Genomic DNA, 15,391 nt, shown 5'->3' with positions numbered 1-15,391 from the left:
TTCAGCTTCGCATGTGGAGAAACTAGACAAAAGAATAGTAAGGGGACAGTAGTAGTAGTATTCAGAATATTATTCTGTATCCCCCTCGTGGCAATAAGAGGTATTGCAGAACCAGCAAACCAGACTTGGAATTCAAACATTTTTTAAATGTAATATTTATAGAACAGTCTAATCAAGACTATGTTTCAGACTTTTTGCCTCATTTTTTCCTGCCTGTGTTGGTTTCCCAGGCCTCAACGACGTCGGTCCACCCGCTGGTTGCAGCCTCCAGAGTCAGTCATCGTTTGACTTCTGCAGTCCCCCCACTCCAAGCCAGACGCAGACACAAGGACAGGGAGACCCGTTCCAGTCCTCCAAAGAAGACAGTCCCTTTCCAGAGGAAGAAGTTATCAACCTGTTCAGTTCAAGCACTGGTACATGAGAACTGGAATGCATGTCGCAGATAAACATTGAAAAATGTGTTAGAAATATCGTTGAAAATGGTTTCATAATCTGTTTCAGGCTTAACCAAGATGGATGTTGGAGACTCCCAGTTCCAGCCTCTGGCGCTGTCTGACACCTTGTCCTTTGATGGTCTTGGAACTCCTTTACAAGCTCCCTTGGCATCGCCTCAAGAGTTAGTACTACGACTGACACTTACAGATCCTCTACAAATATGTATTAAGGCAGATATTAAAATCTCTCCTCTGTGTCTGACATGATTTTATCTGAACACAAAAGATGAAAACCGTATCATAAGACTTAAGATGACACCTATTTGTTCTCCTATCTTAATAATTCCAGAATACAAGTATTATATAGGACTTCTGGACAGAGTATTAGCTATATATACGTAATGCAGCCTTCGTGTTTCACCATCAAATTTTTAGAAGTTGAATGTAAAACCAGAAGTGGTATCACCAATTTCTGATGCCATAAATCTCGTTTGTGGGCCTACTAATTTTAATCAAATCACCAGTGAGCACAGAGAAATTTCACACTCAAAGCACTAAAGGTCACAGCAGCCTGGTGCGTGTCCAACAGCTAATAAATCATTCCAAAATCATCCAACTGTTGAAATAGGAAGAAAAAGCTCATTTTAGACTGAAAGAGAAGTTTTGGCTATGGTAATCTATTCTGATGTTGATTCGAGCCTCTAACATTAATGTGTGTATGAACCTGTGTTGCTATGAGCAGGCAGTGTGTGCCCTGCACCCTGGACGAGGTGCTCGGCCCTCCGACCACTCCCGAAGGCCGAAACGACGAGAAGGCTCTCCTGGAGCAGCTAGTCTCCTTCCTCAGCGGGACCGACGAGAGCGAGTTGGCAGAGCTGGATAAAGCCCTGGGGATAGACAAACTGGTTCAGGTATGTGTAAAAGTGTGTGAACTGATTTGAGCCCAAACTCCTTACAAGTTCAGGAGGAGGTTTTTGTTTTACCTGTAATTTATGACTCCATTCGAATTCCACATTTTTCCCATAATGTTTTATCTCGAGAATGCTGCCTGATCAAAGTGGCTCTCTCTTTTCCTTCGTTTTGTTACTGTGGACAATTTTGGTTCACGTCAGATCTGTCAGTGGGTATCTGTGAAATTATAAATGTGCAAATTGTTTTGTTTTTTGTTTTTTTTTTAATACCAAATACAAAATTCAACCTTGCATTTTTTGGGGTGTTTATATTTTTTGTCTTCCTTTTTCCAGGGTGGCTGTTTTGACCCTTTGGCCCAAACCTTCCCGTCTCAACAACCCACTTCCACCCCAGCTTCCCTGGACCCTAAACCTCCTACCTACCCATCCCAATTTACACCCGTTTCCCAAACCCAGTTCCCTCAAGAGCTGGCAACGGTGGGACAACAGGGTCTGGGTTTCGGAGCCCCCCGGGGGGCGTATCCCGGTGGGACGACGGGTGTGGGTCTGAGGCCGGGCATGACGCGACCACAGGGAATGGCCACTCAGCTCAGGCTGTCGCCCAATCAGCTGCGCCTGCAGCTGCAGCAGAGGTTGCAGGGCCCACAGCAGGTGAGGACACACAGGGTTTCACCTACACTTTGGGTGGGAGATGTTCCAACCGGTGATGATTTTATAAACACTTTGTCACACGTATCACAAGTGTGTACTCAAGTCACTCACACTGTTGCATCTGAAGTGGGAAAAAAATGCTAATTCTACAAGATGGAAACACCTTTTGAGTTCCTCTCACACTTCCTGTTCCCTCCATGCTGCCGTGTTTACTAATCACATTTTAATCAGATGGTGTAATGCTAAGCAATGACTGTTAATCCTGCTTTATCGCCATGAATCAGCTGATTACCTGTGGTTGAAATGCTCTCATATAAACTCTTCTTCTCCTCCTGTACCTGCTAGACTTCATTTTTGTTTTTTTCCAACCCTCTGCCAGGCTCAGCTCCAGAACAGGATGACAGGCATGAATCCCCCCTTTCCAGGAGGAGCGCAGCATGTGAACGTCGGTATTCGTCAGGGGGTTCAACAACCTCAGATGCCCTCACAAGTGAGTCATGCTAGCAGCAAATGATGCGGGGCTGACCCTGACCACCCACTGCTGTTTTCGACGTGGGCTGATAGACGACCAAATAATCTTTTTGCACAGATTCAACTTCTTTGTCTAAATACACACTTTTACCAGCAGCTGTAATCAATATTTTTGCACTAAGTGCATTCAGTAGCTCCGTCTGGAGCTGCTCCGGGTGTTGAACCCAGAGATAATTATCAGCTCTTTGCTGTCAGCGTCTTTACATCTGATGATTCCAGCTTCTTTTTAACTTCACAGGATTCAGTTTTGATGCTGATACTATCAGTTTCTAGCTGCAAAAATATAAACTTAGTTTGGGAGCATATTCAGCAACTGTTTGTGACTAAAATGGAGTTAATAGTGAGAAGAAGGGTTATCAGAAATGATGACTGATCTAATAAAAGCTGATGTTTATGCTATGTGTCATGTTTCTGTTCAGCAGCCTCCACTGAATGCCCAGATGTTAGCCCAGCGTCAGAGAGAAATCTACAGCATCCAGCACCGCCAGCGCCAACTTTTCCAACAGAAGGTCATGCTGATGAGACAAAACATGGCAGGTACTCCATCTGGACCCGTTGGAACCGCCAGGGTCCCTAAAGGTCCCCCGACAACACCTCAGCAGCAGCAGCAGTTCAGCTTCCCGTCAGGGTTCAATCCGATGACCGGGAAACCCCCTACCTCACCAAGTCACTTCAGCCCCATGAGCGGGAGCCCTCTGGACAACAAACTGTCCGTCAGAGTTCCCCTGAATAACCAGACGCTGATGAGCGGCGTTCCGGCCCAGTTCAGCAGCACCGTCAACTCCTCGTTGCAGCAGGGCCTGTTCCAGCAGTTTGGAGGTTCTGGTGAGTTCAGGGGAACCAGATTCACCCCAGTTACAGCTGAAGATAACAATTCTATTGAAGACAAACTACAGATGCATAGAAGTTTTACTAGAAACAACCAAAAATTAGCAGGTCCCACGTTCCTCTGTTATCATGCTATTTGTTATATGTAAATTGTTTTTTGGTTCCATTTTCAAAGCTATGGTCCAGCAAGAGACATCTTTCCCTCCTGAGATGAGCCCAACCAGCCCATTGTTGTCACCTCAAAACACCACCCCCCAGAGTCCCCTGCTGCAGCAAGCTCCGCCTCCTGGCTACCAGTCACCAGACATGAAGAGCTGGCAACAAACAGGCGTGAGCAGCAACAGGTCAGGACACTAGGCAGCGTTAGATTCCATCACCAGCGCGTCTGCTTTGAGTACATTTACCATATCGACATCACGCTCTCTCTGTTGTTTCTGTGCAGCCTGTTCAGTCAGCCGGGACAGAGTGCAGGGCAGGCCTTCGGCCAGCAGGGGGTGTACAACAACATGAGCATCACCGTCTCTATGGCCGGAGGCTCAGGTGGCGTTGGCTCATTACCTCCCATGGGGCAGCCAGCTAGCATGACCAACAGTAACCTCAGCAATGTGGGCTCCGTGTGCAGCGACCAGCAGGTTTGTGATGCCGGGCGTTCATTGTCACGACTGGATGATGGGAGTCACGAGTTTTGCTTTAAGTCAAATGACTGAACTGTTTATTTCAATGCAGGATTTTGTTTATTACGCGACAAGATTTATTTTCTTTTTCCATAGGTTTGTCTTGAAAAGCAATTAAAGCCCAATTTCACATTTAATAGCATTGGTAAACCCTTCATCAGGAACACATGACCGATTGTGTCCTCCCTGTAAAAAATATATTAGGATTAGAAATGGATGTAAAAGAAGTTTTTGCTTTGAGATAATTTCTGGTGTTGTTACATCATCTGCACACTAGAGGGCGCCAGGCTCTCATTCAACACTTGGATCACAGCTATGTTTAAGGGTTTCTTTATGAGGCCAGCCTCAAACATGCACTTGAATATTTTTCCTGCAGGCTTTTGAAACCCTCAGATCTATAGATGTGTTTCTTTTGTGCCTGCAGGTGCAGCAGGTTCAAGTGTTTGCAGACGTCCAGTGTACGGTCAACCTGGTTGGCAGCGACTCTTACCTAAACCAAGGCTCCATCGGAGCCGCGGCCTCCCAGAAAGGTCCCGGACCCCAGGGTGCCCAGAACAACCAGGCCCAGCAGAAGAGCCTCCTCCAGCAGCTGCTCACCGAGTGACACCCACCCCCCCTCAGCTCTTTTTACTTCCTCTACTTCTTCACTTCTACGCCTCCTCCTCAGAGGTCTCTGCACCAGACCCATTGCTGTCTCTGTCTCACCTTTCTGGATGGAAGGATGGATGTTCGGATGGCCACAGAATGATGGGAGAGGTTTGGCTGTCGGTGGAACCACTTCTGCGCGGGATGGGAACGGGGGAGGGAGATTTGGGGGTGGGGTGGGGGGATTCAGGGCTGGTTGTTGAACCGCCCAGTACTTTTAGGAAAGACTGAAGTCAGAAGGAGCAGCAGTGTATTTAAACATGCCTGTCTAATCTGTCTGACAACCTGTCTGTCTGCCTCAGCCTATTATCGGCAGTGTTGTCTTGCTGCTCATTCCTTGGTGACCTACTTCCTGACCCAAGAAAACAACTGCAACATCATTGTAGATTTGCCAAGTTGTCGTCACTGTCAAATCAGGGCCAGCCTCCCTTTTTTCTTTTTAATTATTTTTCCTGTCGGGCCATCGCAGGAGCAGCAGCAGCATTGCATTTTGGGAGCATGAGTTTCAGCATACAGCTGGGCTCAGCGTATTTGGTGTTTTTGTTTTTAAGTGTGGGAGTATCCCACACAGTGGCACCTCTGGCTTTTAATTTTGTTTTCCTCTACCTGTCTCTCAGCGATGTGGGAATGTTAAGGTTTCAGACCTCTGTGGCATTGTGGGATAGAAGCTCAGTATCAGCTGGTTCTGTGACTGTCTCTCTCTATCAGCTACAGTGCCTGGTGGAAGTTTGAGTTTTTCCCAAACTCTGCTTCTTCTTCCTCTACATATTATTCTATGACATACTCTGTTTTTATTTCTTTGTTTGTTTGTTTGTATTTTGGTTGTTTTGTTTTAAAAATCTGCTCTCACCGTCATCATCATCATCATCATCATCGTGGTCGTCACCTAAACGATCATCAGAACAAGCGTTGACAACAGCCAGAAAATGGATGGATGGTTGGATGGATGGATGGATGGGAGACAGATGGGATGCTGCTCAGTTTGGAACATGTCTTTCTCCCCCCGGGAGGAGGTTTATTATTTTTATTTTTCAAGTATAAAGAAAAGACTGTTATGATTATTTAACTGTCTGTCCATCACATTTTACCCTTCACCTCAGCAGCTGTGAATACAGAGCCCTGTCGGGTTCTCTCTCTCTCTCTCTATCTCTCTTTTTCTATCTCTCGGCCTATCAGTGTTGTTTGCCATGTGCACCAATGCAGGCGGGTAGTATTGTACAGTACAGAAGGACAAAGACTTGGGGATGAGCTCACTCTTCTCTTGTTTTCCTGTAGAAGAAAAAAGTTATATAAGGTGATTCGATCCAGTCTCTTTCTAATTTTCCCTTTCTTTTTGTAATTCTAACAACGTCAACTCAAGGATTTTGAGATCACTTTCGGCGTTGCAATATCGGAAAAGTTTTGTTCCACCTCCTGAAATGTGAAAAGAAATTTTGAAGCGTCTGATTTTTAAAAACCCGGCTAGATCTCGCTCCCCTGCAGCGTCCGATTCGCTGCCACAGTTTGTTTAAAAAAAGATATATATATAAATACATTTTTAAAAATAGAAGGAAAAAATTAAGTGTTTAATTGCTTCGCTTTCTCTTCGTGGCAACCGGGGAGCGAGTTTGCCGTCCTCTCTCTCGCTTTCTCCTCTTTTTTTTATTCTTATGTATGTACAATACTTTCAAGCAAAACTGTTCAAACAGTAATTGTGTTTGTAACCATTGTACAAAAAAACACGCCTGAAGCGTGTCGTTCTGCTGCGATCACGTGGCGTCCGGCGCGACGCTCCTTGTCCCAGCTAACGACACGTTTTTAGGATATTGTTCCTATATAATGACATTTAAATAGAAGCTTTAGTCATAGAAGTTCCTAACAAAGATGTGATGGGTAATTAATTTAAAGCTGTCATGAAATCAAATCAAAACAGGGCGGTTTGAATCCTAATATCTTCTGAAATTTTAATTTCCTCACCTCCTGCAGACCTGGTTCATCAGTGTTGTTTTAGGGCGGGTTTTAAACCTCCTCTCCCTCCACCTCTGGTTCCCTGATGAAGACTTCACTCCACTGGCAACACACAGTTTTCTGTCTACCACTGTTGCTCAGTCAGACACTGTCTCTCTCAGCGATAACAAACCTGTTAACAAAACAAGAGAATCTGCGCTCCTGACTGTTCTCACTTCACCGGGAATTTAGGGAATGACAGGAAAACCCTGCCGAGACGGGACATCGACGCCTTCGAATTAGCCCCTCCAGCTCGACGTGAGATTGAATCGATTGAATTCATACCGCGCGGATCCTCCTCCCTGGTTTGTTTTTTGGTATCTTCCTCCTGTCGTGGAACGTTTGTAGACAGCAGTGGAGTCTGTGGAGAGGGTTCAGCGTTCGGCGTGGACCTGACGCTCGCATCAGGAAGCGTTAGACGTCGTTGGGTGACATCTGGTCGGACGCCGCTTCAGAGGAATAGGGCTTTCCTGTTTAACTGTTATGACAGTGATACTTCACCATATGCAATGTTACCCAGACGTAGAGGCATAATATGCAAGGTCAACATTCCACCCGCCAACTGCTTCAGTGTCGTACGATGTGAGAACCAGTTTGTGCTCAGCTGACCTGCTCTGTGTGTTTATGTACCGAGCGTCCAATCAGAGGCCCGGGATGTTAGAATCTTCCTGAATCCAAACTTTAAGTTGGAAGCTTTTAATTTTTATTTCTTTAACATGTCCTTTTGGTCATTTTTTTGTTTGATTTGTCATCACAATCTTCACAGTTTGATTGATAGCCAGAAGAAGCATCACTGATGTACTTCAGAACAAAATTTTGTTCCTCTTCCATCCCAGATTTTCCATTTTTAGACTTTTTTTTTTTAATTCCAAAGTCATTTCAAGATTCTGTCTTTTCTGTACTGATCAAAGTAAAATCAGACTCGTTTTGCCCGTCTCAAGCGGTACAAACTGAAAACATCTCAAGCTGGAAGTCGACGAGGAGCTTCTCAGTCGTCATTTTCCTGTAAATTGATCTCAGTATGAAAAACAGTCAGACTCTCCTGCGCCTCTGATTGGTTCACATAAAAATACTCCAGAAGCTGCACAAAGTGGAAGAATGTATTTACAGAAGGATTCTGCCTCCTCTTGCTCATCTGCTCTGATGTCATACGTACAGTATCGATTACCTCCTCCCCCACCCTCGCTCTTCTGTGTGGAACAGGCATTCCTCTGGACACGGTTACCCATAATCCCCCCTGGTTTCAGCAGAACCTCCCCCGACTTCTCCTGCAATCTGAAAATCAGAAACATGCCAAATACAACCAGTGCATATGTCATCTTTTACTTTTTTTTTATATATACAATAGCCATTCAATGGAACCGACAGTCTCTCCTTCCTCAGTACATTTTAACAGGTACAAGTTTCTTTTGTAACATTGGTTTCACGGTTTTAACATGATGTATATAACAGAAATGTGAATATGTATTTGTTCAGAATCAAGAAAAAAAAACTAGTGCTCCGAGTTTGTGGTAAAAAAAAACAAAAACTACTCGCCTCTGTTGTTTTTATTTCATGTTTTGTTTTTCTACTTTTTTATTTTTCTGATGTATGTATGTATATGACTATCGGTGAGTGCGTACGTATGTGTGTAAGTGATTAATACTGTATATCTGGTGTCCTCTAAGATGGAAAAGTGGAAGATGTCCTGGTTTGATTTCTTTTCTTCTTTTACTCTTTAGACCCTGCACAGTACCTGTGGGTGTTTCAGAAAACTATGCCAGAGAATGGTTATTTTTTTGTTTCTTTTTCTTTCTTTTTTTTTTATTTTCTTTTTTTTTTTAGCGACTGCTGAATGTGATTTTACTGAGAGAGAGAAGCAGTGTGGACTGGCTTTTTGTACGGGTTAATTTAAAAAAAAAAAAAGGCCATATTATTTAATTTTCTCTGTTGTCAAAAGTTTAAGCAGATCTGGGAGAGTGGAGCCTTGGTTTTATGGAGAAGCATTGCCTGGTTGTTGTGTATATTAGTAGGCTTTTATTTTTTAATTTTCTAATTGTCTGACTGATGTATTTGTCGATAGTAAATGACCAAAGCTTCAACATTTTTGATGGGTATCATATGCAAACCTCGCCATCACTGGACATAATGTAGCCGCCCTCTTTACGCGCAGCGACCTTCGTTCTTGCATGTCCGTCTCCTCCTCGCCGCTCGTCCCCGGACGCCTCTTAGTAACCGTTTCCGTGCGACGTCTCCAGAGTCACATCCGTTCAGAGACGTCTCCGCTTTGCCAATGAGATCTTCTGTGCCTGAAGTGTTATCGCTCGTTTACAGGAAGAAAGAAAACATTTGCAACCAATAGCTATGCACCTTACTGATACAAGCATTTCCTCACATCGACCCGGGCGTGTAGAATTAACACTGGAGCAGCACTTAGCCTTGAGTTTCAAGGCATTCTAGTTACTTCACATAGAAACCCTTTGTTTAGTCAGTATCCGATCTTTCTCAGATTTTTGTCTCATTCTTGGAGCAAAAAAAAAAAAAAAGTTTTATTTTCCATCGACTGAAAACCAAACTTGAGGTGCCTCGTGTATATACTTTCTGCAGTGAAGTGTGCTTCTTTGCTGTTTAACAATAACCTTGTTAGCCAGGGTTTTTTTAAAAACATTTTTTCACCTTTATAAAAAATGTATTTTAAATGACTTTTTTACACACGTAGATTAATCAATTTATTCCAGGAATTTGCAAATACAATCTAATTTTGCACTTTATATCGGATATTGCTCGGAGTGAAAAAAAGGCCATCGGAAGCTGTCTCAATCGGATCCGTATTTGGAGACAGATTGAGGAAAAAAAAAGTCCCCCTGAATGTATCGCGAAAATGTTTAATCTGAAATTCTAGAATTGCTCAGGTTCTTCACGAAGAACTTTAGTGGATACCCATGATCCAAAAGACGACTAGAAATTTTACCCTCCTTGTAATATACGTCTCTGTCTTTCTACACCTATCAATCCTCAGTATATATACTATGCCAGTCTTCTTCAGGTGATGTCCCACCCCGACCCCCCCCCCCCCTCTCTGCGCTGTCAGCTGACACCAGCGTTATTAAAACACACCGCCGCCCTGAACATTCCTGCTCAACCTCACGGTTCCAAGCAAACGTCGACGCTCCTCTCCTCTCCGGCGCTCGGCCTTCGCCTCCTCGCAGCTTAGAACATGTTTTTCCTTAAACCAAGGTGGACACTTGTTTTCATCAGCAAAAAAATTCTGGTTGTGTGAGACTGAACCTTCTGCTACCTAGCAACAGTTACTGTGCACTGACATGAATGGCGGCACGTCAACCGTGTTGCTCGTCTTCTCTTTGCTTGTCTTGTCACACTTTAGCGCTGCCCTTCGTAGAATGTGTCTCAGTGTGCTGATGCCAGGATGGGGCAAATATCTGATGTAAAAAAAAAAAAAAAAAAGATGCATCAAATATGTATAAATTTAATGAATTTACTGCTTAAATTTCAATGAAAATAATCTGAAGTGTTCTCACTTGTCATTGGTCCAAAAACGGTTTTGGTGTTTGTGGACCGCTGAGACCCTCCATCGTCCTCCAAATCGGACTCCTACTCATTCCTAACGCAGGTGTTCAAAACTAATTTTGTGTGAAAGTTTCTGCAGCGTCAGTCGAAATATTCTGACTTGCCGTTTTGATGTTGAAAATGGTTTGAGAGATTTGAAAAGAAGGCTTTTTATTAACTCACCACATTGTCTTGTTTTTTGGGGTGCGGTAATGCTTTCTCTGGAGAATTTGAGAAAATGACCAAGGTTCCACTTTCTCCCTTGTACAAATTAATATAAATAAATTTATATATAAATATATATTATACATTTTACTCATTTTTGTCCAGTTTTGTATATTACACTCATGTAAAGTTTGTTTTTAAAGAGGCATCGGAGCAGCTATTACAAGACAATATGAGTGACAATGTTCATCTGGGAGAATTTTATGCATGTTATATTTTCTCTTTATCTCTCTGTCTCTTTTATTACCCCTTAACCCACCCTCTCCCCCTCCTCCTCCCCCATCAGGTGTGTAACGTGAATATAAAGAAATCTACCTTTTCTTTGGAATGTTGTAGACAATCAGTCTCAGGCCGGGTCCAGTCCCCGTAGGGAATGAGAGCCCTGTAGGCTGATGGACAAACAAAACTCATTTTGTTTGACAATTTAAAAAAAAAACAAAAAAAAAACTTTCTTTGCATCTACTGGAAGTCTAAATTTTGGAGGTTTGTTCATTCATATGTTCGTGGCTGCTCAAGTTTACACACACACACTTCTCTACTACACTCAAAAACACAAACACCTCGTGCGTTTGATCCCTCTGCTTTCTTCCAAGGTGAGGATGCCAACCTTGAGGAAATGATGCTTTGACTAACAAATCTATAACATCTATGAATGTGGGAATGCAACACATTGCAATAAAAGCACCATTTGAAATGCAGCTTGTTTTCCCGGAATGTTATTTCATTTAATTTGTTTATTTGTTTGTTTACATTTAGGATGTGATTTGTAGAATCCAGTCACATCAGTTCATGCGGCACTGCTTAAATGCATCATCGCTATCACAGACTTGTCAGTATAGGAATGAAATTTTAAAAATTATATATGCGCACGTTACGTCATCTCCTCGTTAGTATAGTGGACAGGATCTCCGCCTGTCACGTGGAAGACCGGGGTTCGATTCCCCGACGGGGAGTCGTCAAATGTTTTTACACCTCATTGTCTGAAATTTACACACGATGGGGTCTTAAACTTAAGTATTAACTCATCTCACACTAATCAAGAGTAAATAAAAAATGACCGACTTCTCCAATCTTCTCATAGATTCACTAGATGGCGACAGAATCCGTATTTTCAGATAAATATCAACCACCAACCTGTCCTGGATCCTCTCAGAGACTTTAGTATTACTGATTACAGTGAGAGACCATTTAAATATCATCAGACAGTAAACGGCTTCTCTGTAAATGTGATCAAGGGAAACTTCTTTTTGGTCAAAATTTATGTGGAACATTAAAAAAAAATCTAATCTAAATATGATTAAAAAAATTTCTTTTGGCTAAATCTTCTCCAGTCACATCCTCGTTAGTATCTCCGCCTGTCACGCGGAAGACAGGGGTTCGATTCCCCGACGGGGAGACAAGGAACTTTTTCATATTTTCACACCAAGCTCTTAGGAAACATGCGAGTTCGGAGAAAACAAAGATAAGTTTCCTTTTCTTTCTTTTGAGGGGACAACTTTAATGCAAATGGAATTTCCGTGGCTCTCTGTTAAAAGTTTCAAAGTCAGAGTTATTTTGTGGTTTTTCTTATTTTCTCTTCAGAAATTTCTGTCCACTATTCCAACAAGGAAGTGATGTACAGTCTGAACACCTACGTAATGATGACGTGTGACAGGTGAGACTGCTATGATTCATGAAAGAAGACAATTATACGTCAATGTTGTCACATCTGTTTCTTAATTTATTTATTTTTTACTATGAACCCACAGGTGAAAAACCTGTGGGTTTTGTTCTGTCCATTTCTCTTGTTCCAAAGTAGAACAAATTCTAATTAGAACACTTTAAACTTCCCCGTCGGGGAATCGAACCCCGGTCTTCCGTGTGACAGACGGAGATACTGTCCACTAAACTACCACAAGATAGTTTTTAACATTTTTCACACAAATGCATCTCAGGAAATTTTGGGGCTCAGGAGACAACTAAGATGAGTTTGGGGTTGTTGGTTTTTTTTTTAATGTAGTAGTTATGTACAATATGAAACTGAAAATGGAATTATCTTGGATTTTGGTTCAACATTTCTGGTAAAAGTTTCAAAAGTCAGTTATTTTGTGTGTGGTTGAAATTTTTTAATTTTAATTTCACTCCGTAAAAAGACAAACGAACAGAACTGAACCCACAGTTGAAATGCTCCTACTAAAAAATGTTTTTAAAGAAACACATAAGACAACATTTACGTATAATTACGTATCCTTGCTGGTATATTAGGCAGTAGATTTGTTAGATTAGACAATGTAGACAGATGTCATCAGGCTGGGGGGGGGAGCTTGTGGGGGGGGGTGTAGAGGTGGGATGGGATGGACGGTGTGAGACGGGTAAATATTTCAGTTTAAGACCCAATCGTGTGTTAGTTTTAGACAATCGTGTTTGAAAACTGTCGGTGACTCCCCGTCGGGGAATCGAACCACTGTCTATCGAGTGACAGGCGGAGGTACTGTCCACTATACTGAGGAAAAAATTTTCAATGGGATTCAGCAGGTGAGACATCCTCGTTAGTATAGTGGACAGTATCTCCGCCTGTCACGCGGAAGACCGGGGTTCGATTCCCCGACGGGGAGTTGTCAAATGTTTTTACACCTCATTGTCTGAAATTTACACACAATGGGGTCTTAAAACTAAGTATTAACTCAACTCACACTAATCAAGAGTAAATATAAATGACCGACTTCTCCACTCTTCTCATAGATTCACTAGATGGTGACAGAAGATGAAGCACCAACCTGTCCTGGATCCTCTCAGAGACTTTAGTATTACTGATTACAGTGAGAGACCATTTAAATATCATCAGACAGTAAACGGCTTCTCTGTAAATGTGATCAAGGGAAACTTCTTTTTGGTCAAAATATATGTGGAACAGTAAAAATAAAAATCTAATCTAAATCTGATAAGAAAATTTTGTTTTGGCTAAATCTTCTCCCATCATATCCTCGTTAGTATAGTGGACAGTATCTCCGCCTGTCACGCGGAAGACCGGGGTTCGATTCCCCGACGGGGAGACAAGGAACTTTTTCATATTTTCACAACAAGCTCTTAGGAAACATGCGAGTTCAGAAAAAACAAAGATATGTTTTCTTTTCTTTCTTTTGAGGGGACAACTTTTATGGAACTGAAAATGGAATTTCCGTGGCTCTCTGTTAAAAGTTTCAAAGTCAGAGTTATTTTGTGGTTCTTCTTATTTTTCTCTTCAGAAATTTCTGTCCACTATTCCAACCAGGAAGTGATGTACAGTCTGAACACCTACGTAATGATGACGTGTGACAGGTGAGACTGCTATGATTCATGAAAGAAGACAATTATACGTCAATGTTGTCACATCTGTTTCTTAATTTATTTATTTTTTTACTATGAACCCACAGGTGAAAAACCTGTGGGTTTTGTTCTGTCCATTTCTCTTGTTCCAAAGTAGAACAAATTCAAATTAAAACACTTTAAACTGTACATAACACAAGTGTTTAACCAAAACCCAAGAAAAATACATTTTCAATTCCATAATTGTGCTCCCCTCAAAAGGAAAAAAACTTTGTTGTCTCCGAGACCCCAAATTTTCTGAGAGCTTAGTGTGAAAATATGAAATAGTTCCTTGTCTCCCCGTCGGGGAATCGAACCCCGGTCTTCCGCGTGACAGGCGGAGATACTGTCCACTATACTAACGAGGATGTCTCACACCAAAAAAGTCATCACAAATGGACCCATATAGTTCCTCGTTAGTATAGTGGACAGTATCTCCGCCTGTCACTCGGAAGACGGGGGTTCGATTCCCCGACGGGGAGTTACCAAAGGTTTTAAACGTGATTGTCTCATACTGACGTACAATGACCTCTTGAACTGAAGTATTTACTCATGACACGCCAGTCAAATATTGAATAACAATGACCGGAGTCTCCAATCTCATAGATTCACTAGATGGTGACAGAAGATGAAGCACCAACCTGTCCTGGATCCTCACATGGAGACTTGAATTGCTGATTGAACTGATGGACGATTTAAATATCAGAAAATAAACGGCTTCTCTGCAAATGTGATCAAGTGGAACTCCTTTTTCGTCAAAATGTGTGTGAGGAAAAAACAGCATGGTGACAAGAAAAAAAGTCAAATCTAATTTTAATCTTAAATTGGTTTCAGGAAAGAGGTTGTTTAAGGAAGAAATCTTCAATGGAATTCACAATGTGAGACATCCTCGTTAGTATAGTGGACAGTATCTCCGCCTGTCACGCGGAAGACCGGGGTTCGATTCCCCGACGGGGAGACAAGATGCTTCTTCATATTTTCACACCAAGATCTTAGGAAATTTGCGAGTTCGGAAAAAACAAAAATATGTTTTCTTTTCTTTCTTTTGAGGGGACAACTTTTATGGAACCGAAAATGGAATTTCCGTGGCTCTCTTGTTGTTTTTTTAATTTAGTAGTTATGTACAATATGAAACTGAAAATGGAATTATCTTGGATTTTGGTTCAACATTTCTGGTAAAAGTTTCAAAAGTCAGTTATTTTGTGTGTGGTTGAAATTTTTTAATTTTAATTTCACTCCGTAAAAAGACAAACGAACAGAACTAAACCCACAGTTGAAATGCTCCTACTAAAAAATGTTTTTAAAGAAACACATAAGACAACATTTACGTATAATTACGTATCCTTGCTGGTATATTAGGCAGTAGATTTGTTAGATTAGACAATGTAGACAGATGTCATCAGGCTGGGGGGGGGAGCTTGTGGGGGGGGGGGGTGTAGAGGTTTAAAAAAAATGGATGGGATGGACGGTGTGAGACGGGTAAATATTTCAGTTTAAGACCCAATCGTGTGTTAGTTTTAGACAATCGTGTTTGAAAACTGTCGGTGACTCCCCGTCGGGGAATCGAACCACTGTCTATCGAGTGACAGGCGGAGATACTGTCCACTATACTGAGGAAAAAATTTTCAATGGGATT

At 42.1% G+C, this 15,391-nt stretch overlaps 1 protein-coding gene and 5 non-coding genes across 10 annotated transcripts in view; 5 read left to right on the top strand and 1 right to left on the bottom strand.

Moving 5' to 3' along the window:
* ncoa1 (nuclear receptor coactivator 1) overlaps nt 1-4,820 on the top strand; it is a 34,243-nt gene extending 29,423 nt beyond the window's left edge. For 3 of the 5 annotated variants that reach the window (XM_068342258.1, XM_068342257.1, XM_068342261.1), the window contains 9 exons: nt 231-413; nt 502-616; nt 1,177-1,345; nt 1,679-1,996; nt 2,376-2,486; nt 2,947-3,352; nt 3,531-3,699; nt 3,798-3,987; nt 4,454-4,820. In XM_068342258.1, the coding sequence (XP_068198359.1) occupies nt 231-413; nt 502-616; nt 1,177-1,345; nt 1,679-1,996; nt 2,376-2,486; nt 2,947-3,352; nt 3,531-3,699; nt 3,798-3,987; nt 4,454-4,633 (1,841 nt within the window). In that variant the 3' untranslated portion in view covers nt 4,634-4,820. The remainder of the gene's footprint in view (nt 1-230; nt 414-501; nt 617-1,176; nt 1,346-1,678; nt 1,997-2,375; nt 2,487-2,946; nt 3,353-3,530; nt 3,700-3,797; nt 3,988-4,453) is intronic. The other 2 variants (XM_068342262.1, XM_068342263.1) reach the window with 1 other exon arrangement.
* Nucleotides 4,821-11,312: 6,492 nt separating this feature from the next.
* On the top strand, nt 11,313-11,384 carry trnad-guc (transfer RNA aspartic acid (anticodon GUC)). Its single transcript has one exon. It is a non-coding gene; the product is annotated as a tRNA-Asp (tRNA).
* Nucleotides 11,385-12,953: 1,569 nt separating this feature from the next.
* trnad-guc (transfer RNA aspartic acid (anticodon GUC)) lies at nt 12,954-13,025 on the top strand. The gene has a single exon. It is a non-coding gene; the product is annotated as a tRNA-Asp (tRNA).
* A 366-nt stretch (nt 13,026-13,391) lies between these two features.
* Nucleotides 13,392-13,463, top strand: trnad-guc (transfer RNA aspartic acid (anticodon GUC)). The gene has a single exon. It is a non-coding gene; the product is annotated as a tRNA-Asp (tRNA).
* Nucleotides 13,464-14,051: 588 nt separating this feature from the next.
* trnad-guc (transfer RNA aspartic acid (anticodon GUC)) lies at nt 14,052-14,123 on the bottom strand. The gene has a single exon. It is a non-coding gene; the product is annotated as a tRNA-Asp (tRNA).
* Nucleotides 14,124-14,641: 518 nt separating this feature from the next.
* On the top strand, nt 14,642-14,713 carry trnad-guc (transfer RNA aspartic acid (anticodon GUC)). Its single transcript has one exon. It is a non-coding gene; the product is annotated as a tRNA-Asp (tRNA).
* Nucleotides 14,714-15,391: the final 678 nt, after the last annotated feature.

Source organism: Antennarius striatus, chromosome 19, assembly GCF_040054535.1.
Source record: "Antennarius striatus isolate MH-2024 chromosome 19, ASM4005453v1, whole genome shotgun sequence".
Classification (NCBI taxonomy): Eukaryota; Metazoa; Chordata; class Actinopteri; order Lophiiformes; family Antennariidae; genus Antennarius; species Antennarius striatus.
This window is presented reverse-complemented; position numbering and strand designations above follow the sequence as displayed.